Genomic DNA, 26,672 nt, shown 5'->3' on the forward strand with positions numbered 1-26,672 from the left:
AGATAATTCACTAAAGCAACAAACCCCAGCCCACAAACATGTAAGATCCACCTCAGCTTTCAAAGAACAACTAATTAAATCTCATCCCTACTTCTAAATCATGTCATGTGACCACTATAAAACCCTTAACTTGAAAGTAATTAAATTAAACTGTTTAATCAGCAAATCTATATTTACACTATAATTTATAGTTTATTACAAGAAATAATTTTAGACAGAATTAAAATTTTAGAAAGTCCCAGCAGGCCCTGGGCCCTGATATGTGTATAAATCAAGTTTGCTATTCAATTGAAGCTTGTTTCCTTATGCTTAATGAGAATAGTATTGATGAAAGAAAGAATTTAAATTGAAGCATTGAAAGATGCAAGAGTTGATAGCTGGTTTACAAAAGATGAGATTTGATTTTGAAATTGTCTTGGAGCAGCAGAGTGGAATTATGGAATTGCCCTTTTCTGGCATGGATAGTAAGAGGCACATTATAAACTGGAGCTAAAACTTGGGAAAATCAAATGCTGTTACCTAAGATTTACCACTGTCTTAGTATTTAAAAAGCCTGCTATTGTTTTTGTAGTAATGGCAATTTAAATGTATTGGAAACTAATTTCAATGTCTAATTTTTATAATTCTTTTGTAGATATCTATGATTTTTTTATTGATATCCAGGATTTTTTTTAAATTGACATTCATGATTTTTTCATTTATTCATGGAATGGTAAGGTAAGGCCAGCATTTATTGTCTTTGAGAAGCTGTTGATGAGTCGCCTTCTTGAACAACTGTGTAGTGTAGGTACTGCACCCCCCAGCCCCCCCATGTGCTATTAGGGAGGGGGTTCAAGGATTTTGACCCATGATGATGAAACAATATCTCAAAATCAGGATTTAGAGGGGAATTTGCAGGTTGTCATTTTAGGCAGTAGATATTGTGGTTTGAAAGGTGCTATGGAAGGAGCCTTGGCAAGTTGATACACTGCATTTGTAGATGGCACATTGTAGCCTTGGCATTTCATTAGTGGAGGAAGTGAATGCTTAAGCTAGTGGATGGGGTGCCAGTCAAGTGGGCTGCTTTTTCCTTGATTTCCTTGATGATGTTGAGCTTCACTTGGTTGTTGTTGGAGCTGCACTTATCCAGGCAAGTGGAGAGTATTCCATCACACTCCTGACTCGTGCCTTGTATCTTGAAAGACATCACCATTTAAGAAGGGTTGGGGTAATGTTTTCCAAAACGTCTGAAATTCCTAAAGGAAAATGATGCCTCCTCTTATAATAAGTTATCCTATTATTCATTGGTTCAGATTTCATCCATTACTTTAAAGCTGAGTTTCAGATATTTAGAGTGGACGACAATCTCATAATGATACCATCTAACTAAAGTCCACAGGATCTGTTTCCCCATATCCAAAACTCCTATAAGCTTGGACCCCCTAATTCAGTTTGTATTTTGCTTTAGCAACAATTCCTGAGTTATTTCATGAGAAGAGGATCATATTCAAGGACCAATTCCAGCTGTTGTAAATTGGGTCATTTAATGTTAATTTGAGAACAGAAATTTGAACTAATTAAAAAAAATTCAGGTTCTATTTTCTTATTGTATGACAAGCATCAAATAACAAAAACAACAAAATGCCAGTTAATGATTATGGTTCCAAACTATTCAGCAATATTAGTTGTCCCTTAGAGGATGTTGTTCTCCTTGGAAACAGGAATTGGGCATTAGAGTCTTGTTTGGGCTGGACTGACTCCAAGGTGATAGGCCTAGAATTAGATGGTTGTAAACAAACCTAACCTTTGTGGCAGGCTCGTTACATCAAGGCCTAAGTCGCACAGATCTGGAGTAGGCCACTGCACTTTGGCTGATTGTCCAGCCAGTTCAGTTTATCGATGGGGAGGGATTCTAATTTTTTGGAACCCCAGAATCCTGCAAGCCAATTCCCTAAAGCGGAGAGCACTATTTGCTAGCAGGAAACTTACTAAATGAGCTGTGTGGTTGTGTTCCGTTAGACATCAGCAGTGTCCCAGCACGTATTTCAGAAGTCACTGAACCTTTACTCTTGGATCTTTGATATAGATATATGTTAGCTGTGAAAGGAGAGACTGTGGACTCCATATTAAACAGTGAAAATTCAAGTTACGTGGATTTCTTAGTCATTTTTAAACTCTTAAATGCATTTTTGTGCTTGTCCTGCAAAAAAAGTACTTATTTATCCTCTCTTATAATGAGATGCATCTCAACTGAGGTATAGTAGAATGTTAGATGTGTAAGTCTGTATGCATGGGCAGAGTGCAAATTTAACATCTTTATTATGCGCTTAAAATGGTTTTCAATGGTTTACTTTAGGACAGTGTTAGAACCTGTAGAAGGCTGCTGTCTCTATAATGCAGTGAAGGGAATAGCTATAGATGAATGGTACAAAATGTTTGCTGGTAGTAGGTGTTTGCAAAAAAAGTTGGTGTCAGGCATTAACTGCAAAGATGTGAAAAATCCATTAACTTAGGTGCTATATGGAAACTCGCTGATTAATTGAAATATATGCAGAACCAAAAGGCTGGGTTGAAGTCAGTAATCTTGCAACCCTGTAAATATTATCATCTTTCTTTGCAGAATCTAGTTCAGCAGTCTGTGAGCTTTTCATTAAAGGTAAATGCTTGAAAGGTAAGATATTAATTGATATGAAGAACATCAATCAAGTACTGGGAGTGTGACCTCTTTATGTTTACAAATGTGTCTTCAATTATAGCATTACTTTTGATTCAAGTTTGAATCTTGAATGGAAAAGCCCCCACAGATGTAGCTTGAGTTGCTCTGTGACATTGTCATTAACATATGACTTTAGGAATATAAGAGAAATGTTGACCCACATGCTAAGTCTGCTTGATGGTGTCACTAGTGCAAAATGGAACTACATACTATTTTTCAAAGCAATTTCATTGGTCACCAGTCATTTTGGTTACCGTATTTTTAGAAATGTCTTTTTGAATGGGGAATTGGTAAAATAAAATACATACCCTTTTCATGAAACATGTGATATATAGAATTGCTAGTGTGTAGAGTTACAGAAACATGGATGTGGAGAGTATTTGGATTCTGATTTAACCATAATGAAATGTTACTGGCTTATTATAGGTTGTTCTGCTCAACTCTTTATTTAAGAAAGGTATCATAGTTAAGCATTGTAGAAATGTACATTTTCACTCTGTGTACCTACTATTACTCCCCTGGGTGATATTAGATGTACTCAGGGGCTGAACCATCTTAGCCCATTTACTTCATATGATAACCCATTCCAGCACCTTCCAAAACCTCAACAACCTGGAAGGACAAGGGCAGCAGATGCATGGGAACACCTGCAATTTCCCCTCCGTATGATACACCATCTTACTTGGGATTACGCTGCCGTTCCTTCACTGTCGCTGGGTCAAAATCCTGGAACTCCTCCCTAACAGCACTGTGGGTGTGCCTACAGCACATGGACTGCAGCAGTTCAAGAAGGTAGTTCACCACCACCTTCTCCAGGCAGTTCGGCAGGACCATAATATCCCACCGGGCGGGAGGGGCCATAAAATCCTGGCCCATGTTTTAAAAATCAAAATCAACCTTAAACCATCGCTTTGAAGTTAATTGCGAAGGGTGACAATTATAAACTACAAAACTAATTAAGGAAGCATTTGATACAATTTACTAAACAAATGATTGCTAATTAATTCTTCATTGCAATTCCTATGATCAAGATTACTGTCTTAGTGACAGAAAAGGTCAAATTCTGGTTTTATTACTTGCAATTACAGGATTATTCAATGTTTTGGAAAATTATATTCCATGAGTGTCAACATTTCAATATAATGAGGCCATCCCCATGACATCATCTTAGTAATGGGCCTCACTGCAGACTGAACCAGGTTCATTTTTCTCCTGTTGCCTTAGTGCACCCGTTCCAATACTTCTATGGTATTCCAGTCTTACTGCAATTGTAGCTAATGCTATCTTGGTTATTGCAGAACAAATGTGCCCGTTTCGACACACTTGTGGTGACAAAACCATTGTGTGCAAACACTGGCTCCGAGGTCTGTGTAAAAAGGGGGATCAGTGTGAGTTTTTACATGAGTATGATGAGACCAAAATGCCACGGTGCTACTTCTATTCAAAATATGGTAAGATTTATTTCTATACATAACTTTAGGATAATAATAGTGACTGACTTGAGATGCTTAAGGTTAAGTCTGTAAGGGGGGTGGGGGGGGCGGGGTTTGAAAAGAGATTTTCCTAAGATCTGAAAAGACTTGATAGGACTGCTGAATGAAAGTAGTCAGCAGAGAACACAATCAAAATTAGTTGCTATAAGCTTCTAATGTTGAACCCTATAAATAAAATAATAGGGGTGGAATTTTGCCCATTGATAGCTAGAATTTCTATCTATTAAATGTCTCAAGCATTTAAATTAGTACATTTCTATATTGTGATGCAGAAAATAAGTCTAAGTGTACATAATTAATTTTTACACTTCCCTGACCAGGATATACATAAAACGGGAAGCTTATCAGTTAGTGTTTCTGTAAAGAGTCTGATTTACTTCTTTAGTACAGCTCCTAATTGACCAGTATCACTAGGAGGAATTCATTGGTCTGAGAGATTTTACATGAAGTATGTTCATGAATAACTTTTATTGTATTGCTCTTAAATAGAACTTAAAGAAGTTTTTAAATGCTTCAATGGCTAAATACCATTTGGTGTTGGTATTAAATTACACAGACTGCAAAGGCTTCAAGTTCAATTACCATCAACCTATACCCAAGGTGGCATTGCGGCACTACGATAGGCATCTAAAGAAGAGAAAAATCAGCTAAGATTGCTGTCCATGATCATTATGAAGTAACTTATACAAATTTGATGAGGCAAAATAGAATTGGAGTTGGCTGCGATGGCTTGCTGCACTTCAACCTAGACTCAACTGATGAGAGAGCTCCTATTGGAAAGCTGAGCATATTTCTCATTATTTTCTTTCCAATAAAATTAATGGACAGAAGTCATGAGCAACACTTGTTTGATTTTTTTAATAGGTACATCTAGGTGACAAAGCTCTATACTGGGATGATGGTGAAAAGCTAGGCCGTATTTTTAAGTGCACGCATGACAAATGGGTCTAGCCAGGCATTGGAAAACTTTTGTAGCTTGTGGATCTTTACCCCAGCAGGAGTTGTTGCCTTCAGAGATGGGGAAAGGAGAGAAAATTTTGATTTTTTTATTTTTAAAAGTTAGAATTTCATAGTGCTCCTCCTTTGTCTTGCTCCTTTGCAGAGATGGTGAATTTAAAAAAGGAAGCTGTAGCAATTCCAATTAGGCCAAAATTATCTGTGGAAGAGGAGCATAAAGAGCTATATGTTGTTATCATTTGCATCATCCAATCCTTTTTCTAAAAATAGCTTGTTCAAGCTGTTCATTGCCAGGAATCAAATTATCTTCATCTTTCTTTCTCGACTACTTCCCAGAAGACCTAACTAAGATTGAACTTTTGGTACGGGGAATAGAGGCAGAAATCTGTTCCATCACTATCATTGCACAGAATAACACTGGTACACTGAAATGCTGATCCCACATAACTTTCCTCTTTTGGATGCAGGTGAATGCAATAAGCAAGAGTGCTCTTTCTTACACATTGATTCGCAGATAAAAATTCAAGACTGTCCCTGGTATGACCGAGGATTTTGCAAACATGGTAAGTAACTGCTGATCTTATCTTTCATTATGGTCAATTTCGTGTTCATTACCAATTTCTCTAGAGATTCAAATATGTTAAAAGTGCTTGCAAAGACTAACGGGCTGCAGATTCCTTTTTATTCTCTACGTAAAATATTTTTCATTCTTAAGTAGGATTGTCCAGCAGCTGATAAAATTAATAACATCAAAGAGGCAGATTATTTTTTTCTGTTGCTATTCTACTTTTGTTTCTATTCATGTGTTACTAAAAATGAACAGTTTTGACTCATACTGGCTGTCTTCAGAGCAAGTACATAGAGCTATGATATCACACATTCAATCCTTCTGGAGTTTGGATGTGGAAATAATATGGTGCTAGCCTGGATGTTTGTTCAAGTGTGTTTACAGGTAGGCCATTCTAAAGCTGGCTTCAGGTTGGGCACTATCAAGGTGTATAAAAATGAAGACAAGGAAAGAATATAATGATGGGTGTTCACTGTTGTCCTATTGCTGGCAAGCTAATGAGAATTGAAATTAGGAAATCGGTAGGCCAAAGAATGATGAACCTTTACAACAAAGAAGGAAGTTATTCAGCCAACCAGATATCATGCTGGCTTTTTGCTGGAACAATTCGGAATGAATGACACTACCCTGTTCTCCTCCAATAGACAATTGACTATCAAGTGGCACTTGCTTAGCAATAACCTGCTCACTGATGCCTAGTTTGGGTTCCGCCAGGGCCACTCAGCTCCTGACCTCATTACAGCCTTGGTTCAAACATGGACAAAAGAGCTGAACTCCGGAGGTGAGGTGAGAGTGACTGCCCTTGACATCAAGGCAGCATTTGATCGAGTGTGGCATCAATGAGCCCTAGCAAAACTGGAGTCAATGGGAATCAGGGGGAAAACTCTCCGCTGGCTGGAGTCATACCTAGCACAAAGGAAGATGGTTATGGTTGTGGTTGTTGGATGTCAGTCACCTCAACTCCACAGCATCACTGCAGGAGTTCCTCAGGGTAGTGTCTGAGGCCCAACCATCTTCAGCTGCTTCATCAATGACCTTCCTTCTGTTATAAGGTCAGAAATAGGGATGGTCGCTGATATTTGCACAATGTTCAGCACCATTCGCAACTCCTCAGATACAGAAGCAGTCCATGTTCAAATGCAGCAAGACCTGGACATGGGCTGACAAGTGGCAAGTAACATTAGCGCCGCACAAGTGTCAGGCAATGACCATCTCCAACAAGAGGGAATCCATCCATTGCCCCTTGATGTTAAATGGCATTACCATCACTGAATCCCCCACTATCAACATCCTGGGGGCTACCATTGAAACTGAACTGGACTAGCCATATAAATACTGTGGCTACATGGACAGGTCAGAGGCCAGGAATCGTATGATGAGTAACTTACCTCCTGACTCCCCAAAGCCTGTCCACCATCTACAAGGCACAAGTCAGGAGTGTGATGGAATACTCCCCACTTGCCTGGATGAGTGCAGCTCCCACAGCACTGAAGAAGCTGGACACCATCCAGGATAAAGCAGTCCGCTTGATTGGCACCACATCCACAAACATTCACTCCCTCCACCACCAAAGCATAGCAGCAGTAGCAGTGTGTACCATCTACAAGATGCACTGTAGGAATTCACCAAGGCTCCTTAGATAGCACCTTCCAAACCCATGACCACTACCACCTAGAAGGACTAGGGCAGCAGAGAGATGGAAACATCCACCACCTGGAGGTTCCCCTCCAAGTCACTCACCATCCTGACTTGGAAACATATCACTGTTCCTTCACTGTCACTGGGTCAAAATCCTGGAACTCCCTTCCTAACGGCACTGTGGGTGTACCTACACCACATGGACTGCAGCGGTTCAAGAAAGCAGCTCACCACCACCTTCTCAAGGACAACTAGGGATGGGCAATAAATGCTTGCCTAGCCAGTGAAGCCCACATCCCGTAAATGAATTTAAAAAAAAACATCAGGGGTTATTGAGCGTATTATTTAAAATTTTCAGGGTCAGTGACAAATTTTGGAATATTATTCAGCTCATTTCTACGTCTGGAATATACATAAATGAGAAATCTCAATGCTTAGCATGAGGTCAATTCAGGTAAAAATTACACAATCATCCCTTTGAGACTATAGATTACAGCAAATTCCTGCAAATTTACCACAGTTGGAAAGTACCATTCCTTCTAGAAGTTTGGAATACTGATTTTGAAATACTAAATATTTGAGAATTCCTCTTCACACAGGTGCTGAACAAACATGGCTTGTAGTGAAGAAAATGCTGATAGCCATTAATTACGATACTCCTGCTGTTCAGTTCCATGTATGCAGTATTTTTTATTAATCCCAATGTGCTTTCCTGCTATGCTGTTTAATAAATCACACTAGTTACTAGTAAATAGAAACAACTTTATAGAATATAGAATAGTATATAGAAAGAAATCTGCTTCCACCACACTCTCAGGAAGTGCATTGCAGATCCTAACCAATCACTGCGTTCAAAGGTTTGTCCTCAGGTTGCCATTTCCAGTCACCTCAAATTGGTGTCCCCCTAGTTCACAATCCTTCCACCAATGGAATAAACTGTTTCAATTTCCACAGACTGAACCTACAATTAGAAATTGCTTACAATGTTCGTGAAATTGTTAAGCCTAGCTTGATTATCATTCCCATTCACTGAGAAACACCATGTATATAATGAAACCAGCAGTCTGGCTAGCAATTCAGATGAACGCTGAGCACTTGTACATTAGTTTCCCTCAACTAAATACTTCAGTAGAAACCTTTAAAAAAAAACAAAATCCTTCTAGAAAAAGACCAAAGAAAACTTTATCCTTTTTATATCATTAATCTAAGTTTGCTCAGATTCAACTGAAGGTATTTATACAAAGTAAGATGGGTGTCTGTTGGAAAGGAATTTGCATGGTTGCTTAATAAATCACTTGTATATTGTAATCAACTCTTTTTTTAAAAAAAATCATTTCTTTAAGAATATTTCAGACTATGTCGTGTTCTACGCATTCGCATTGCTAATAAATTTGCTTGTTTGTCAAACTCTTTTCGAATCTCTTTAGCTTCGGACATTTCAAATATAAAAACAGAAAATTGTCATTTGTAGAGGGACATGACAAGTTAATGTTTCTTGTTGAGATCCTTTAGTTAGAACTTTAATGCAGGGTTTCAGTACAAAATAGCAACTTCTCTTTGTTGGCTGACCTGTGCATTCCCAGAATTTGTAGTTTTTCTTGTTTCATCTTGTATTTATTGCAGATGGTCTTAGTTCATTGGGAATGCTGACAAAAAACCTAAATTTCATGTTATTTGTTTTGCACTTTGAAGAAACCTTTTTTTAATTTTCATTCAACCACGATCATAGTTTGATCTGCTGAATGATGGTTCTTTTCCTGTGTTTATTATTAGTAAATTGTATACTGGGGACTAAGAGCAGCATCAGTCACAAACAGAGGGCTAAATTTAAGATGCATTTGACATCTAGACTTTGTAATTAGCATTTGTTCAATAGTCTTGGTTATTAGACAAGGATTGAAATTTATCTATGCAGCTGCACATTTTTTTAAAGCAACAAAGTGGAAATTGACAAAATATTGATTTTTTTTTAGAATGTGTTAAATTTTAATTTTACAAAAAGTGAGAATTTACAAGATAATATATGAAATCCACCCCACTTGAACTGTTTCTGTGGCAGGCCCACTTTGCAAAAATAAACACACCAGGAAAGTAATGTGTGTGAATTATCTGGCTGGTTTTTGTCCTGAAGGAACAGCATGTAACTTTTCACAGTAAGTATTGTACAAGTTATATTAAATAATGCCCTCCTTGGGTTGTTGAAACAGCTATGATGCTAGACCAAGGTCATGTATTTCAGGTGATATCAAGTTAGGTAGAATCCTACCATGTAGTTCAATGTTAAGGAAATCTTATTAAAATGTCAGATGACAACTTCAAATGTTTTATTCATCAAACATTTGAGCACATTATGATGTGGCAGGTGGACCAAATCCACAAGGGAAATCTGGCCACGCTATCACAATGGTTTTGCAATTTGTATTTATTATGAGATTTGTGCACTGAATTCAGAAGTAAGAGTCCACTAACACCTTTAGATATTTCAAAATAATTTAAAACATTTATTAACAAAATAAACGAATTCAAACACATACATTAGTTACTTGATATTATAACAAATCCCAAAATTCCTAATTAACCTGGCTCCCAACTACACACCCCCTTTAAGGCAACAGTCCAAAATAGATTTTAAATTTAAATAAGCAACCCAGTAAGGTTACGGGCCATGAAGGCTCGAAACGTTAACTGATTTCTTCTCCGCCGATGCTGCCAGACCTGCTGAGTTTTTCCAGGTAATTCTGTTTTTGTTAAGGTTAGCACAGCACCCACTCGACAGTGGAATTCCAAAGGCTTTTAGCACAACTTTAGTTACTGGAGCAGTACTTCTTCAGAGTGGCTAGAGGCTTTTCCTAAGTCTGGTTCACATGGTGTACCTTTCCAGATTTTCCACGGCCACACCCCACTGAGCCATTCATCCTTTCTTTATATATGCTTTTCTCTCTCTTTGATGTGTAAAATTCCATTGTTCTACATGTCTTTAGAAATTTACTTTTCCCATAACATAAAAATCTTTCATGTTGTCAATATGGCCTTTTCCTTTTGGTGAAAATAAACATATTGCTTTGCCTCACTTATCTTGTTAGTTGTAAATATTATATAATCCCTTTGAAAATCAAACAACCCCTTCACTTATCTAAAATTGCAAATTTCCTTCACACCCCATCTGTGAAACCCTGATCCTTAGCTTATCCATCTCCATTTCAATAGTCTGCTTTACACCTAAGTTTTCTGATAATTTCAATCTTTACTTCCAAGCGTCTCTAGTCTAATTAAATCAGTCACACAGACAGAATCATCCACACACACATCCATAAGCCTACAATAATATTATGAAAAATATGATAGCTCTGTGACAACATGCTTGGTGGCAGCTTGGATCAATAAGCAACAAACACATCTGACTAAGAAGGTTGTGGGTTCAAATCTGATTTCAGTGCTGAAATGGCATGTCAGTACACTACTGAGGGAAATGCTGAGTGCTGCGTTGTTGGCAATGTTATCATTCATATGAGATGCCAAACTTTTTGGAGGTTGGGGAGTTCTCCCTCAGCCGACAAGAATTGGTCATTTATCTCCTTTGTAGTTTGTGGCATCCTGCTGTACACAAATTGGTAGCTGTTTTTGTCAATTTAACAAAAATGGCTGCAGTGCAAAAGGAAGTTAATCAAGTGTGAACTGCTATTGAGATGTTCTGAGGGTGTAGTAATGGCCACATAGTTACAAGTTCCTACTTCATACATCATATTGTAGAATGTCTGTCCTGGCTGCAAAATCATAGGAATGCATACATTTCTTCCGTTATCTGAAAAACGCATGCCCAAGTACCCATCCCTCTTCAATTCAACTGCTGATGGCAACATGAATTTAGAGAGCACCTGAGGAACCTTTTAACTTACCAACAGTAAAAAAAGATGCAGGAAGAGGGGTTAAAAAAAATCATGCTTTAGTGCAGCAATGATTTTCTTCTGATGCCAAATAATTATTTATTTTCTACTTTTATCAGTCCAATTAATGAATTCACTGACTGGAACAGCAATCTAAACAAGGTAAGTTTGAAGAATATATTTTCCCTTGAACTGGCTTCACTGAAGTACTGGTTGGAGAACCTATGTATTGTTAGCAATAGTAAAATTAGGTTAAATGTATTTAATAACTATCAAAGTTTGGAGTTAGAGATACGCTGACAAAACAAAAATGTGTGCATTTAAGATGTATGCAAATGTACTTCTTTAAAATTGGATTCAGGGACAGCCAATTCAACTAAGAATCAAGTGTGTTACTCATTTAACTGTGGAATGTAGTGACTGTGGAGCTAGTTGTGTTGCTTTTGGAATCTTAATGCTGATGGCTAAATGTTCTTTTACTTCATTATATATGGTACACGAACACTGCAGAATATATGGAGAATAAATATATAAGCTTTTGAATTAGCAGAATGCTAATTTATTAACCACACAAGAGTCAAGGACAAGAGCCAGGAGCTTCCACTAACATGACAGATTGCTTCAGCATATTTATCACTATTTCTAATGTGTTTTATAATTATTTTTCACTAGTTTTTAAATTTATGTCTGCTTTCCTAATTTGAAACCCTTAAATTCTAATTTTGATCTAGCGCAAATGCCTCATTTCAATTACCACAAGAACAGAACCAGTAACATAATTCAGCTGGTTGTTTAAATTACACCACAGTCATCTCAATCAGTGGCATTCATGCTGTTTATTTCATTAATTTAAAACAAGGAGGTGGCAAAAAAAAATGACACTGCTCACCCCCACCTTCAAGTATCAGTTGGAAACATTTCCAACTGATACTTGAAGGTGGGGGTGAGCAGTGTCATTTTTTGTTCTCTTTGGGGGAAAAGGATTAAGGCAAAATCCTGACATGGAAAAAATAAACAAAGATGAGGACTGGAGTTGAGTAAATGTCGAAGGGTGAAATAAACAAGGAAAGCAGAAAGGACAATAAGTTTCCAAAATTAAATTGGATTACAGGAGTGAAAAGACTCTGGTGTGCACACACATACAATCAGAAATACATTTTCACAGTTAGAACTAAACTCCATGCTACTTATATAAAAACAAAAAGCTAAAAGCTACTGCGGATGCTGGAAATCCAAAACAAAAACAGAATTACCTGGAAAAACTCAGCAGGTCTGGCAGCATCGGTGGAGAAGAAAACAGTTGACGTTTCGAGTCCTCATGACCCTTCGGCAGAACTGAAGTATAGTTAGGAGAGAGGTGAAATATAAGCTGGTCTAAGGTGGGGGTGGGGGGAGAGAGAAGTTGAGGGTGGGGTGGTTGTAGGGATAAGCAAGCAGTGATAGGAGCAGATAATCAAAAGATGTCACAGACAAAAGGATCAAAGAGGTGTTGAAGGTGGTGATATTATCTAAGAAAAGTGCTAATTAAGAATGTATGGCAGGATACTCAAGGTACAGCTCTAGTGGGGTTGGGGTGGAAAGACTAACAAAGTATTAGTTGTAGATTTAAAAATAATGGAAATAGGTGGGAAAAGAAGAATCTATATAAATTATTGAAAAAAAAGGGAGGGGGAAGAAACAGGGTGGGGATGGGGGGAGGGGGAGTTTAAGATCTAAAGTTGTTGAATTCAATATTCAGCCCGGAAGGCTGTAAAGTGCCTAGTCGGAAGATGAGGTGCTGTTCCTCCAGTTTGCGTTGGGCTTCACTGGAACAATGCAGCAAGCCAAGGACAGACATGTGGGCAAGAGAACAGGGTGGAGTGTTAAAATGGCAAGCGACAGGGAGGTTTGGGTCTTTCTTGCAGACAGACCGCAGGTGTTCTGCAAAGCGGTCGCCCAGTTTGCGTTTGGTCTCTCCAATGTAGAGGAGACCGCATTGGGAGCAACGAATGCAGTAGACTAAGTTAGGGGAAATGCAAGTGAAATGCTGCTTCACTTGAAAGGAGTGTTTGGGCCCTTGGATGGTGAGGAGAGAGGAAGTGAAGGGGCAGGTGTTGCATCTTCTGCGTGGGCATGGGGAGGTGCCATAGGTGGGGGTTGAGGAGTAGGGGGTGATGGAGGAGTGGACCAGGGTGTCCCGGAGGGAACGATCCCTACGGAATGCCGCCGGGGGTGGTGAAGGGAAGATGTGTTTGGTGGTGGCATCATGCTGGAGTTGGCGGAAATGGCGGAGGATGATCCTTTGAATGCGGAGGCTGGTGGGGTGATAAGTGAGGACAAGAGGGACCCTATCGTGTTTCTGGGAGGGAGGAGAAGGCGTGAGGGCGGATGCGCGGGATATGGGCCGGACACGGTTGAGGGCCCTGTCAACGACCGTGGGTGGAAAACCTCGGTTAAGGAAGAAGGAGGACATGTCAGAGGAGCTGTTTTTGAAGGTTGCGTCATCAGAACAGATGCGACGGAGGCGAAGGAACTGAGAGAATGGGATGGAGTCCTTACAGGAAGCGGGGTGTGAGGAGCTGTAGTCGAGGTAGCTGTGGGAGTCGGTAGGCTTGTAATGGATATTGGTGGACAGTCTATCATCAGAAATTGAGACAGAGAGGTCAAGGAAGGGAAGAGAAGTGTCAGAGATAGACCATGTGAAAATGATGGAGGGGTGGAGATTGGAAGCAAAATTAATAAATTTTTCCAGGTCCCGACGAGAGCATGAAGCAGCACTGAAGTAATCATCGATGTGCCGGAGGAAGAGTTGTGGGAGGGGGCCGGAGTAGGACTGGAACAAGGAATGTTCCACATACCCCATAAAGAGACAGGCATAGCTGGGGCCCATGCTACTTATGCCTGTATATATGTTTCTAAAATTAAATTACTTCAATTGTTGTTTCATTGTGATTGTTAAGTGAAGCTGATAGTGGAGTTTTATAAAAATTACTCCCATACCATTTCCATTGGTTCTCTCTATATACATATATGTCAAAAGAACCTCCACAGCTGTATTGTTGCTGGAATCAGAGAATCGAGATATCAAGAAATCGTCAAGTGGTGATGTAGCAAACTTAGAGAGATACCGTTGTTAGGGGGAAATCCAGAAAATTCATTGTTGTGAGCAGAGGGAAAAGGGAGAAACACATGTTAGAAGATGGAGGAATAAAAGTGACAGATCGTTGACTAAAAGTAAAACTGGTCCTATTGCTTGACGGAAGGTCATTATATCTTTTTTTTTTTGAAAACCTGTTTTCCTCCATGCTGTGATTCCTGTGTTTAGTGTGTGGATGGATGCTGAACCAGGACTGGGTGTGGGCACAGCAGGAATTGGCCAAAGGTCTCTGCCCATGCCCCAGGGCACTGCCAATAGTGCAAGATGACAGGAATTGAAGTATCTGAAGCTGCTAAAAATGTAGGGCTTCTAACAGATAGGTTTTTTTCAGTGCAAGCAGCTTTGAATCTGTGCATCTTTGGAAAACTCCAATGCTAGTCAGATGCAAGGGATACTTGGTTTTAAAGGATACACAAAGCTTCACAAACTACACATACACAAAGTAGTACGCCATCTTACTGCAGCCTTAGCTTTTAGTTTCTTAAAAATAACAATTGAGTAAATTAGTAAAGGTTTATGTGGGAAACCAACAGGATACTTCCTTTAAACAAAGATATTTTACTGAGCTTTGCCAATTCATTTAGCCAGTACAAAAATAATTATCTTTCAGCCATATTACAGGTTGGAAAGTTTCCTGTTCAATTAAATTGAATTTTTGAAAGCCATTTAATGTTTGCATCGATTCGCTGATCTCTGGCACTCAACAGTGTCAATCATTAAATATTAACATGGTGTATCGATCCAAATATGCATTTTCATAATTCATATTGATAAATACAAAGAATCTCACCTCCGGTGGGAAAGTGCATCGGTAAAGATTTTGCTCAGGAACAAATGTAAAATTGGTCTATTTTAAGAGCGAAGATTACTCTTAGCAGGAACTGCAGCTGCTCTGAATCTTCAAACAGCGTTGTCTTAGCATATAATGATTAAATCATAACTCAATGCAAAGTCTGTAGGAAGTATTTATTTCCCTGGCAAACTCAGGACACTGGCTTTGAAATAGTTTTGAACGCCAGTATCAGAACGATTTCAGTTAGTGCAGGTATTTACACAGACATACATGCCGCCCATATTATACCCAAAAATACCTTGAACACAAGTAAATAATCTTACGAACAGATTTGTGGAAAATACACAAAAAAGGCTCACTGGCTTAATATGCATTTAAATAAAATAAAGTGCATGAAACATGATCGAAAGCAAACATTCATCAACGCTCTTTAACTGTGCCGCTTCCAAATCACCACTATTCTTGACATCAGCTCTCCAACAAACTTTAGCGTATATTCGCCAGAGGAGAATTGAGGTGCAAAGGTCTAATTTAGGGTGTTCAAGGACAAATGTTCCATTTTTTAAAAAAAACAGACTATGTATTATCATGATACTCTTCCAAAATCGATGCTTTAGAAAGTCATACTCTGGAGAATGTAAGAAAACTGCTGCAGATGATGATGATGATTTCACAAAATATTCTGAATTCCACAGTTGGAATTTAAAGTAATAATTACAGCTAGTCTGAATTTAAGATTGGAACATGACCATGATAATCATAGAACAATGGTAATAATGTGGCTTCGAATATTTCTCCTAAGACCCATGTGGCACTGATTTTATCTAACAGTAAAGGCAAAAATTCTGTTCACCTATAGGAAATGTCTGAGATCTCACTTTTCGCAACAGACAACACACCAGAGGCAAAGATTTTCGAAGGTCACAAGTCTATCGATAAAGTGAAGTGCTTCAAGGTATACAATGTTTATTTTGCATATCCCGGCTATAATTTCATGTTGACTACAAACATGCTGTTTTAAAATAAAATATATTTGCCATCTACTAATTGTTGATTTAACAACTAAGTTAAAACTTTTGCTGCAAATGTTAATGCTAGTTATTTGATAGTGGGGCTACTTGACTCATCAAATCTTAGCTTACTAGTTTAAATAAAGATAATCATATCTCTGATACAGCTATAATCCTACCGATATTGAGGGAGGGAGGAAAAGGAGGATTATGGGGAAGAAATCATGGGACGTTCAAATGGTTTTTGGACAAGTGTTTGCCTCCCACCTCCTCCTTTGCATCCCTGATTAGTAATGAGTTTTGTAACAAGTTGAAATTACATCTAATTGTTTTGAAGGGGAACAATATAAGTGCTTTATTCTTTGATGAAGCTGTGCTCATATCATGTACAGTTAGGAAAATATGGTACATCTAAGTTTGTCTTTGTAACAAAAGGAATTAGTTAAATATGATTCATTAAAATAGCTGAAATAAAATGGTTCCGTGCAAATATACATGAAAATAACAGCAGTCTATAAGCTAAGCAAATGTAATTTCCTAAATTAAAAGAAACACTATTGTGTAACTCGAATTTCTGATTCTTCTCTCCCTCTTTCCGTATCTTTAGTGTAGGGAGAAGGGGCACTATGCTAACAAGTGCAACAAGCGTCAGACAGTAAACAAACACTTTCTTGTTGACTAGAGCAACTGTGTAAATGGATTTGAAATCCAGGACTCTCCATGGATCTAATGAGCAGAATGACCTTTCTCCTATATCCAATGTTACAAAAGTTCAAAAAATTATCTTTCTAAATTGTATTCTTCTTGCCCTTAAGCAAAATAAAAAGAGATTAAAAATTCCATTGGAAACTAGATTATTGCACTTAATCATGGTTTCCATCTTTTTCTCTGTTTTACCAATTTTCTTGCCTTCCCTCAAAGGTATGGATTTGTTGATGGAGTAGTTTCATGACTGGGCCCTCACCCAAGTGTTCATTATCCATGATGACAAATGTTGTCAGACTATCCAAACCGATTCTCACCCAATACTGTGCTCCCTTACAATGGTAGTGCACTTATCACCAAATCTCACCTTAGCCCCACCCGCTACTGCTCTGGCAATTTCTCCCCCTTTCTAGCATCTCGCCTTGTTCCACCTCTCACCTCTCATTCGAAATCATCATTTTCTATTGCCTTCCCCAAGTACGATTTAAAAACAAACTTTCTCACCAAGATATCTTTACTGCTTTCCTCCCTCAGCCTCTGCACCAATCGACTTCTCGTTCTGTGATTTCAAACCTCCATCTCAAGTCATCATGCTCTCTCTCCTTTGTGTTCACTGCCCTCTTATTCTCTCTCTCAAGATATGAACTCCTCAATACATTCACAGCCACACCTTTGACCTGTGATCTCACGTGGTCTTGCTAAGCCCATCATACTCAATCAAAATAAGAGCATTTCTGATCATTTCCATGTATCACTCTCCACCCACAAACCCCATCCTTGCTCAATCCTTGTTTAGGGTTTTGAAAATGCAATCTTACTAAGTGTACTATTTGGCTTGCCATATTCATGTGACTCTGCCATGAGGCAAGCTGACTGTAGGCTGCAATTTCTAACTAGTTCAATAAAGCCTCTAACAGAGATGAACACTGATGATGACTGCTGTCCTTATACACAAAATATAGTGTCAGGAAGTGGAATAAAAATAGATTTTTGAACCCTGGAAATGATACAGAAAAGACACTAAACCCAGGAACATAGGTTCAAATCTGCAAAAAAAAAAAAACTGCTGAGAAAAGTACAAAAAAACCACTGCAAGTAACACAAAGGCTATAGAGAAGACAGAGCCTAGAAAGGCACATACAGGTTTAAATCTACAGAGAGCTACTAAATATAGGAGGAAGGAAAAACATTGAGCTGCAGAAAAAGAACAAAGGAAACACAGACAAAGGCTCCAAGTAAATTACTGAGTAAATAAAATGGCTGCAGTAAATTTTCCAATCCTATCTCCAGTCGAACTGAAAAGTGATGCATGGAAAAACTGGCAGTTTTTCCACTTACAATGGCAAAACTGAGATTGCAAGAGACTTGATTAACAAGCCTAAGCCAATAAGAATAGATACACTTTTTATACTGCTGGGGAAGGACTGCCGCAAAGTGTATACTACTCTAAATCTAACAGATAGACAAAGAAAAAAGACAACTGAGATTTTTAATACCTTGAACACACATTTTGAACCCCAAGTGAATGTGTTCAACACTAGAGTTCAAAGTGAAAACAAGACTGTTGAATGGCAGTAATTCAGCTTTGCAGGATCATGTGAGTTTGGACAGTTCAAAGATGATCTGATTAAAGATAGGTTAGTTTGGGTGTGAGAGACTCCTATGTGAGAGCAAGTCTACTGAAAGATGAGAAACTGATGCTAAAGAAAACGAAAGATGTCTGTTGAAATGCGAAGTTGTGAAACGTCAGCTAGAGCTTATGTATGGCAGAACAGACCCAGGAGATGCATCATGCTGAGAGATGGTCTAAGCTGAAAGAGCAGAGTAATCTAGAGACAGGGCAGGATGTAAATACTGCGGAGGACAGCATGCATAGGGAAAGGAGGATTGTCTAACATGGGGAAAGCAATGTTTTAACCACAAGAAGCAGACTCATTTCACACACAAGCGTTTGGCTGGAAAGAAGCAAAACAAGACTATACAGATGGCCATGGGAGAGATATCGGCAGACGAGTCTAATGAAGAACTATATACCATACAACAGGCTGGATCAGTCAAGTCTGTAGGCACCAAATGGTTTGTGACTGTTACCATGATGACCGCAAAAGGAGAGTATCAGGCAAACAAATGCCAAATATACACTGGTGCATCATGCAACACAATGACCGTCACAGGTCTGTGTGAAGTGGCTCAATATGGCAATCAGAAAATGAAGCCCTTGAAAGTAAGATTGAGGCATTATGATGGCACGACACTCGTACCGAGTAGACAAATGAGTCTGACAACCCAATGCAACAGCAAGAAGGAAGATCTAGAGTTCCAGATCATAGATGGAACACAATGACCACTCATTTCAGCTGAAGCAAGTCTAAAGCTTGGACTGGCAACTCTGAACGTGCCAGCAGAGATTCACAATGTGTTACAGCACACAAAACCATTGATTGCAGAACAGATCCTAGAGGAGTACAAAGATGTGTTTACAGGGTTCTACCAGGAGAATATCATCTAGAAGTAGATGAGTGTGTAAGACCAATTCAGCTGCCCTCAAGTCAAGCCTAAATGACAAGATAGAAAAGCTGAAAAAGAGAGGAGTAATCAAAAAAGTGACAACTCCCACAGACTGGATTAGCAGCATGGTAGCAGTGAAACAACCTGGAAAGCTGCGAGTCTGCTTAGACCCAAAGGATCTAAATAAAGCACTGAAGTGATCTCATTAACCATGCCAACCATTGAAGGAATTTTTCTGCAACTTGTCAAGGCAAAGATACTTGCTATACTAGAATCGAAGGATGGTTACTGGCAAGTGAAGCTGGAAGAAAGCAGCAGCTTTCTAACGACATTCTAGACACCATGTGGGAGAAACAGCTGGTTGTGCATGCTGTTTTGCATCTCCATAGCTCCAGAAGAGTATCAAAGCAGACAACATGAGATCTTCCTGGAGTGGAAGCCATAGTGGATGATCTACTAGTCTATGGATGTGGAGACACAATGGAAAAGGCCATAGGACTGTGATCAGAATTTAATACGACTGCTGGAGAGCTCGCCAGATGACTCTGAAGCTGAAGAATAAATTGCAACTGAAGATGCCTTTATTAAAGTACATAGGTCATGTACTGACAGCAAAAGGTCTTCGCCTGGATCCTGACAAGGTGAGAGCTATAGCAGCAATGCAATGACCAACAGATATGAAAGCAGTGCAACGATTTGTTGGATTCATGAATTATTTAGCTAAATGTTTGCCAAATTTGTCAGCTGAGTGGGAACCAAGCTCACTGCCAAAGATGTACTGTGGTATTGGGAAACAGTACAAGAAATGGCGTTCACTAAAATCAAACGACTAGTGATGACAATGCCAGTGCTGAAGGATTATAATGTCAATGATGAAGTCAACTTGCAGTGTGACGCCAGCAAGATGCGTGTGGGAGCAACTCTGATGCAGCAAGGACAACCAGTCGCATTTGCATCCAGGGCACTAATGCAAACAGAACGACACTATGCTCGGACTGAGAAAGAGTGCCTGGCTATTGTTTTTGCTTGTAAGCATATTCATCAGTACCTGCTTGGGAGAGACAAAGTAACCGTGGAGTCCGACCATGAGCCCCTTCACAGCATTTTTCGCAAACCGCTACTATCTGCTCCAAAGTGACTGCAAAGAATGTCACTTCGTTTACAAAGATATCATCTGGACATGAAATACAAGCAAGGAAAACAGATGTACATTGCAGATATGCTGTTGAGAGCAGCGATTCCCATGAAGAAAGTTGAGGAGGCTACAACAGAATGCAACATCTTCCAGATTCAATGTGAAGCAACAGCTAGACATGATTTGGAAGCCATCAACCCAGCAGGGACATTGAATCTGACGGACAAGTGCCTTGTTCAAATCAAGTGAACTGCCCAACATGATGCAACACTATAAGCACTACAGGACGTAGTGATGAAAGGATAATCTGAGAGCATTAAGGACACACCTATGGTCACAAGAGCATATTTGACATACCAAGATGAATTGACAGACCAAGATGGTATCTTGTACAAAGGAAGCCAAATGGTTTCCTCCAAATCATGAAACTTGGGTCATCCAAAATTCTGCTGCCTGTGGCTTAACTTGCACCAAGTCCCGGTCCTCCATCATCCAGGCATTCGTTAACTTACATTGGCTTCCAGTCAAACAACATTGTGATTTTAAAATTGTCATCCTTGTTTTCAAACTTCTCCATTGCCTTGCCCCCCTCCTATCTCTGTAATCTCCTTCTCTCGCCCCTCCAGAATATCTGCTCATCTAATTCTGGCCTCCTGAGCATCCCCAATTTTAGTCACTCCACCAATGGTTGCTGTACCTTCTGCTGTCTGGGTCCTAAGCTCTGGAGGACCCTCTCTAAACATCCACACCTCCCTACCTCTTTCCTCTAAGACATGTATCCAAATGCAGCAAGACCTAGACAGCGTAAGGCTTTGGCTGATAAGTGGCAAGTAACATTCACACCACGCAAATACCAGGCAATGACCAGCTCCAACAACAGAATCTAACCATCTCCCTTGACATTCAATGAATGGGTATTACCATTTCTGAATTCCCCCACTATCAACATCCTGGGGGGGGGTTACCATTCATCAGAAACTGAACTGGATCAGCCATATAAATATTGTGGCTACAAGAGCAGTCAGAGGCTGGGAATTCTGCAGAAAGTAACTCGCCTCCTTACTCCCCAAAGACTGTCCATCAGCTACAAGGCACAAGTCAGGAGTGTGATGGAATACTCTCCAACAAGACTCAAGAAGCTCGACATCATCCAAGGCAAAGCAGCCCATTTGACTGGCGCCCCATCCATCGCCTTAAACATTCACTCACTCCACCACTGATGCACAGTGGCAGCAACATGTATCATGTACAAGATGCAATGTACCAACTCACCAAGGTTCCTTCGACAGCACCTTCCAAACCCACGACCTCTACCACCTAGAAGGACGAGGGCAGCAGGTGCATGAGAACACCACCACCTGTAAGTTCCCCTCCAAATCACACACCATCCTAACTTGGCAATATATTGTCATTCCTTCATTGTCACTGGGTCAAAATCCTGGAACTCCCTTCCTAACAGCACTGTAGGTGTTCCAACAACACATGGGACTGCAGCAGTTATGGAAGGCAGCACACCACCACCTTCTTGAGTGCAATTAGGGACGAGCAATAAATGCTGGCCTAGTGAGCGACACTCACATCCTATGAACGAATATAAAAAAGACAGTCCGTAAAGCCTAACTCTTTGGCCAGGCTTTTGGTCATTTGACTTAATATCTCCTTATGTGTGGCTGTGTCACTTTGTTTAATAATGCTCCTGTAGAGTGTCTTGGGGTGTTTTATATATTAAAGGAGCTATATTAATTTAAGTTGTTGTTACCTACACAGGTGCACTTAAAGCAGGGGTCATTGGATGGTAATATGGGGTTAATCTCCCCAGCTGATTTTTTTCTTTCCCTACCCTAACCTGATAACAATGAGGCCAATTCCAAAATTCCTGTAACCATCCCCTGTTAACTAAGTAGACTCTTGGTCAAACTACACCATTAGGCTCTACGCTGCTTAGATACACAATGGATAAACTTATGGAGCCATTTAAGTTGCTATGATTTGTATTTTGAATATACTTAACCCCCATAATACAATCTAGGAAGCCCAATCATGTGAGAGAAATATCATTTGAAAAGATTTGGAGAGGCAAGAGTTCAATACTTCAATAAAATGGTGCCTCTTTCAAACTAAGAAATATGATTTGTAGGATTAAATTCATGTGATAACCCAATTCCTTGCTTCAGGATTTTTTTTTGGATTATTCTTTACTTATTTTCATTGCCAACTGTCCTATTTTTCTCCATTTATAAAACATCAGGTGTGAGAAATGGTTTAATGGTACAGTCCCAAATGACCTGACAATGGGTTAAGTGACTAGAACAGACCTTCTCATTTTTACTTATCCAATTGACTGCTCATCGTGTGAGATGGTCTCATTTCTCCTTCTGGACACTGATTGCAACACCTGGATGGTAACGCTGGTACTAGGTTTCAGCGAAATGTGATTTTTCTTTAAGCTAGAAGTTTCTTTAAGCTGGAAGCATCAAAAGCTTATTCTAACGTGAAGCCATGTATCACAAAAAATAAACAGCTGTTGGCACCAGCTGCATCTTAGGACTTGTTCACACCAGCTGATGAATATTTGATGTGGATATGTGTCAAATAGCAGCAGTTACCAGGGTCAACAGTCAATGAAAGTCAGTTGGCACAATTACACATGCACCATCAGGAAAGGTAATTCCAGCCTATGACCTGGCCAAATGCCAGTTACAACACATGGAGTGATTTTTATGCAGTGTCCTTCTGGCACTAACTTAGTATTTTATGTGGCACTATCAAGTTATATTTCTCATAGCTATGCTGAGAAAATAATGCTAGAGCCAACCTAAGGATACTGGCCTCAGAAAACAGTGTATCTAACTTGTAATGGTTGTGCCCGTTTTTCAAATGGTTCGCATTGCTACAATCCCCGTAGAAACTGATAACTTTTAAAGAGTGACCAACTGAAAGGATCACATGACAAGATGTCAAGTTTTGAGACTTTAACTGTAATAAACAAACTTTGTAACAGTATTTTTGTAGGCAACTTATACTCTGAAATTTAGAAAAGTTTCCCCACTTAACTTTTAAAACAACTGAAAATCCCCCTCCACAGTTATACTTTACTCAATCCCTTAAGTAGCACTTCATTCTCTAGGGACCAGTCCAAAGCTGTTCTAGGCTCCCAATGGCTTGCTCCTTTTCCCTTGTGCAGCTGGATGACTTCTCATCCCTAAACCGACTTTCATGGTGACATTTAGGCCAGAGATCCCTCCCTCTGGCCAAATCAAGATGAATCTTCCAGCCTCGTTTAAGTCCTCATGAATTTGGTCTCTTCAATCGAGCATGTGTTCCCACCTGCATTCTGTGGGGTGAACAGTAGCGACTGGTTGCCTCTATCTCAGATATTTGCAGATTGACCTGTCTGAAAGATTCAGGGAAATCTTAAGAAAATCCTGTAGGCCATTACTACAATGGCTTTCTAAGGCCTGTCCCCTCTCAAGGCCCATCTTCGTGGCAATGTGAATCACATTGGCCTTGTATCCAGGTTAAAAATGCTGATTAACTATCTTCTGAGCTGCCAACTACGTTTTACCTTGGAATTAAATCGGTCACAAAACCTTACATTCCTAACCCCTCCCTGTGCGACTGATTAACTGTCTATTAACAGTCTATCCACCATCCGCACAGTTACCCTAGTCATTGTTTACAGGTGTGAATTTCTCTCACGTTCTTCCCAGTAAGACAAACTGGGCCCCCATTTAGCCTTTAACAGCCAAGCCACCAATGCTTGTTGTCAAAAGAATTCATACCAGGTCACATGGTCTTCGTTCCTCCACTTCACCCTAAATTAAAGAGACCATCCCAAAACTTAAACTTATAAACTTTGTATTTAGAACATTGTGTTCACAGCTATTCCAGTTCTGTTCTTGAAAAATGGAACTGCAGTGTATGGGGTCTGGTATGAAAAGCTACTCACATTAGTTAAATATTAGATATGCTGAGGTCTAGAGGTGGTCATTTACCCTTCATAGTAATGTGATAAAGGAATGCTCAAGGCTGGGAGTATCTCAGACCAGGCCCTAGACTCCTTTATATCAAACCTGTAAAGATCCTGCCAATTTCTGTCCTGTGCTGTCAAATTAAACCTTGCAAGTCTAAAGCAGTGACATCTAACTATCCTAATCAGGAACTATTCCCTACTAGTTCTCCAGTTGTATTGATTTATTACATATGTTTGTAATAGTATACCTTTTGTGAATCATCTCAGTCCCAGGACATCGCTGCAGGAGTTCCTTCGGATAGGTTCCTAGGCCCAACCCATCTTCAGCTGCTTCATCAATGATCTTCCTTCCATCATAAGTTCAGAAGTGGGGATGTTCGCTGATGGTTGCAGTCACAACTCCTCAGGTACTGAAGCAGTCCGTGTCCAGAAGCAGCAAGACCTGGACAACATTCAGGCTTGAGCTGATAAGTGGCATGTAACATTTGCACCACACAAGGGCCAGGCAATGACCATCTCCAACAAGACAGAATCTAACCATCTCCCCTTGACATTCAATGATACAGATTCTTATCCTGTCACACGATGCAACTCTCCTCCAGAGGTCCCCAGCATCAAAGATGCCAGTCTTCAGCCAAATTGATTAGTTCCACTTGATATCATGAAACGGCTGAAGGCACTGGATACTGCAAAGGCTATAGGCTCTGACAATATTCCAGCAATAGTACCGAAGATTTGTGCTCTAGAACTTTCCACGCCCCTAGCCAAGCTGTTCCAGTACAGCTATAACACTGGCATCTACCTGGCTTTGTGGAAAATTGCCCAGATATGTCCTGTACACAAAAAGCAGGACTAATCCAACCCAGCCAATTACCGCCCCATCAGTCTACTCTCAATCATCAGTAAAGTGATAGAAGGAGTCATCAACAGTGGTATCGAGCAGCACTTGCTTAGCAATAACCTGCTCACTGATGCCCAGTTTAAGTTCTGCCAGGGCCACTCAGCTCCTGACCTCATTACAGCCTTGGTTCAAACATGGACAAAAGACCTGAACTCCCGAGGTGAGGTAAGAGTGACTGCCCTTGACATCAAGGCAGCATTTGACCGAGTGTGGCATTAAGGAACCCTAGCAAAACTGGAGTCAATGAGAATCAGGGGGGGAAACTCTCCGCTGGTTGGAGTCATACCTAGCACAAAGGAAAATGTGGTTATTGTAGGTCAATCATTTCAGCTCCAGGACATCACTACAGGAGTTCCTCAGGGTAGTGTCCTAGGCCCAACCATTTTCAACTGCTTCATCAATGACCTTCCTTCCATCATAAGGTCAGAAGTGGAGATGTTCGCTGATGATTGCACAATGTTCAGCACCATTCACGATTCCTCAGATTCTGAAGCAGACCATGTCCAAATGCAGCAAGACCTGGACAATATCCAGGCATAGGCTGACAAGTGGCAAGTAACATTCATGCCACACAAGCCAAGGCAATGATGAGAATCTAACCATCGCCACTTGACATTCAATGGCATTGCCATCGCTAAATCCCCCATAATCAACATCCTGGGGGGCTTACCACTGACCAGAAACTGAACTGGACTAGCCATATAAATACTGTAGCTACAAGGGCAGGTCAGATGCTAGGAATCCTGCAGCGAGTAACTCACCTCTTGACTCCCAAAAGCCTGTCCACCATCTACAAGGCGCAAGTCAGGACTGTGTTGGAATACTCCCCACTTTATTGGATGAGTGCAGCTCCCACAACACTCGAAGCTTGACTCCGTCCAGGGCAAAGCAGCCCACTTGGTTGGCACCCCTTCCAAAAATAATCACTCCCCCCACCATCAACGCACAGTAGCAGCAGTGTGTACCATCTAGATGCACTGCAGAAACTCACCAAGGCTCCTTAGGCAGTACCTTCCAAACCCACATCGCTACCATTTAGAAGGACAAGGGCAACAGATACATGGGAACACCACCACCTGGAAATTCCTCCAAGCCACTCACCATCCTGACTTGGAAATAGGACTTCACTGGGTCAAAATCCTGGAACTCCCTCCCTAACAGTGCTGTGTGTTAATCTACACCACAGGGACTGCAGCAGTTCAAGAAAGCAGCTCACCACCACCTCAAGGGCAATTAGAGATGGGCAATAAATTGTGAATTTATTATTCTAGCCAGC

The 26,672-nt window shown here is 40.1% G+C and overlaps 1 protein-coding gene across 1 annotated transcript; it reads left to right on the forward strand.

The window, feature by feature from the left end:
* The first annotated feature begins 361 nt into the window (after positions 1-361).
* On the forward strand, positions 362-16,856 carry LOC144699538 (putative cleavage and polyadenylation specificity factor subunit 4-like protein). The gene is made up of 8 exons (XM_078570585.1): positions 362-464; positions 2,600-2,650; positions 3,994-4,146; positions 5,613-5,708; positions 9,411-9,504; positions 11,355-11,397; positions 16,024-16,119; positions 16,782-16,856. Exons 1-8 carry the CDS (start codon positions 362-364, stop codon positions 16,854-16,856), a joined length of 711 nt encoding a protein of 236 aa, XP_078426711.1.
* Positions 16,857-26,672: the final 9,816 nt, after the last annotated feature.

Source organism: Cetorhinus maximus, chromosome 24 (assembly GCF_964194155.1).
Source record: "Cetorhinus maximus chromosome 24, sCetMax3.hap1.1, whole genome shotgun sequence".
NCBI lineage: Eukaryota > Metazoa > Chordata > Chondrichthyes > Lamniformes > Cetorhinidae > Cetorhinus > Cetorhinus maximus.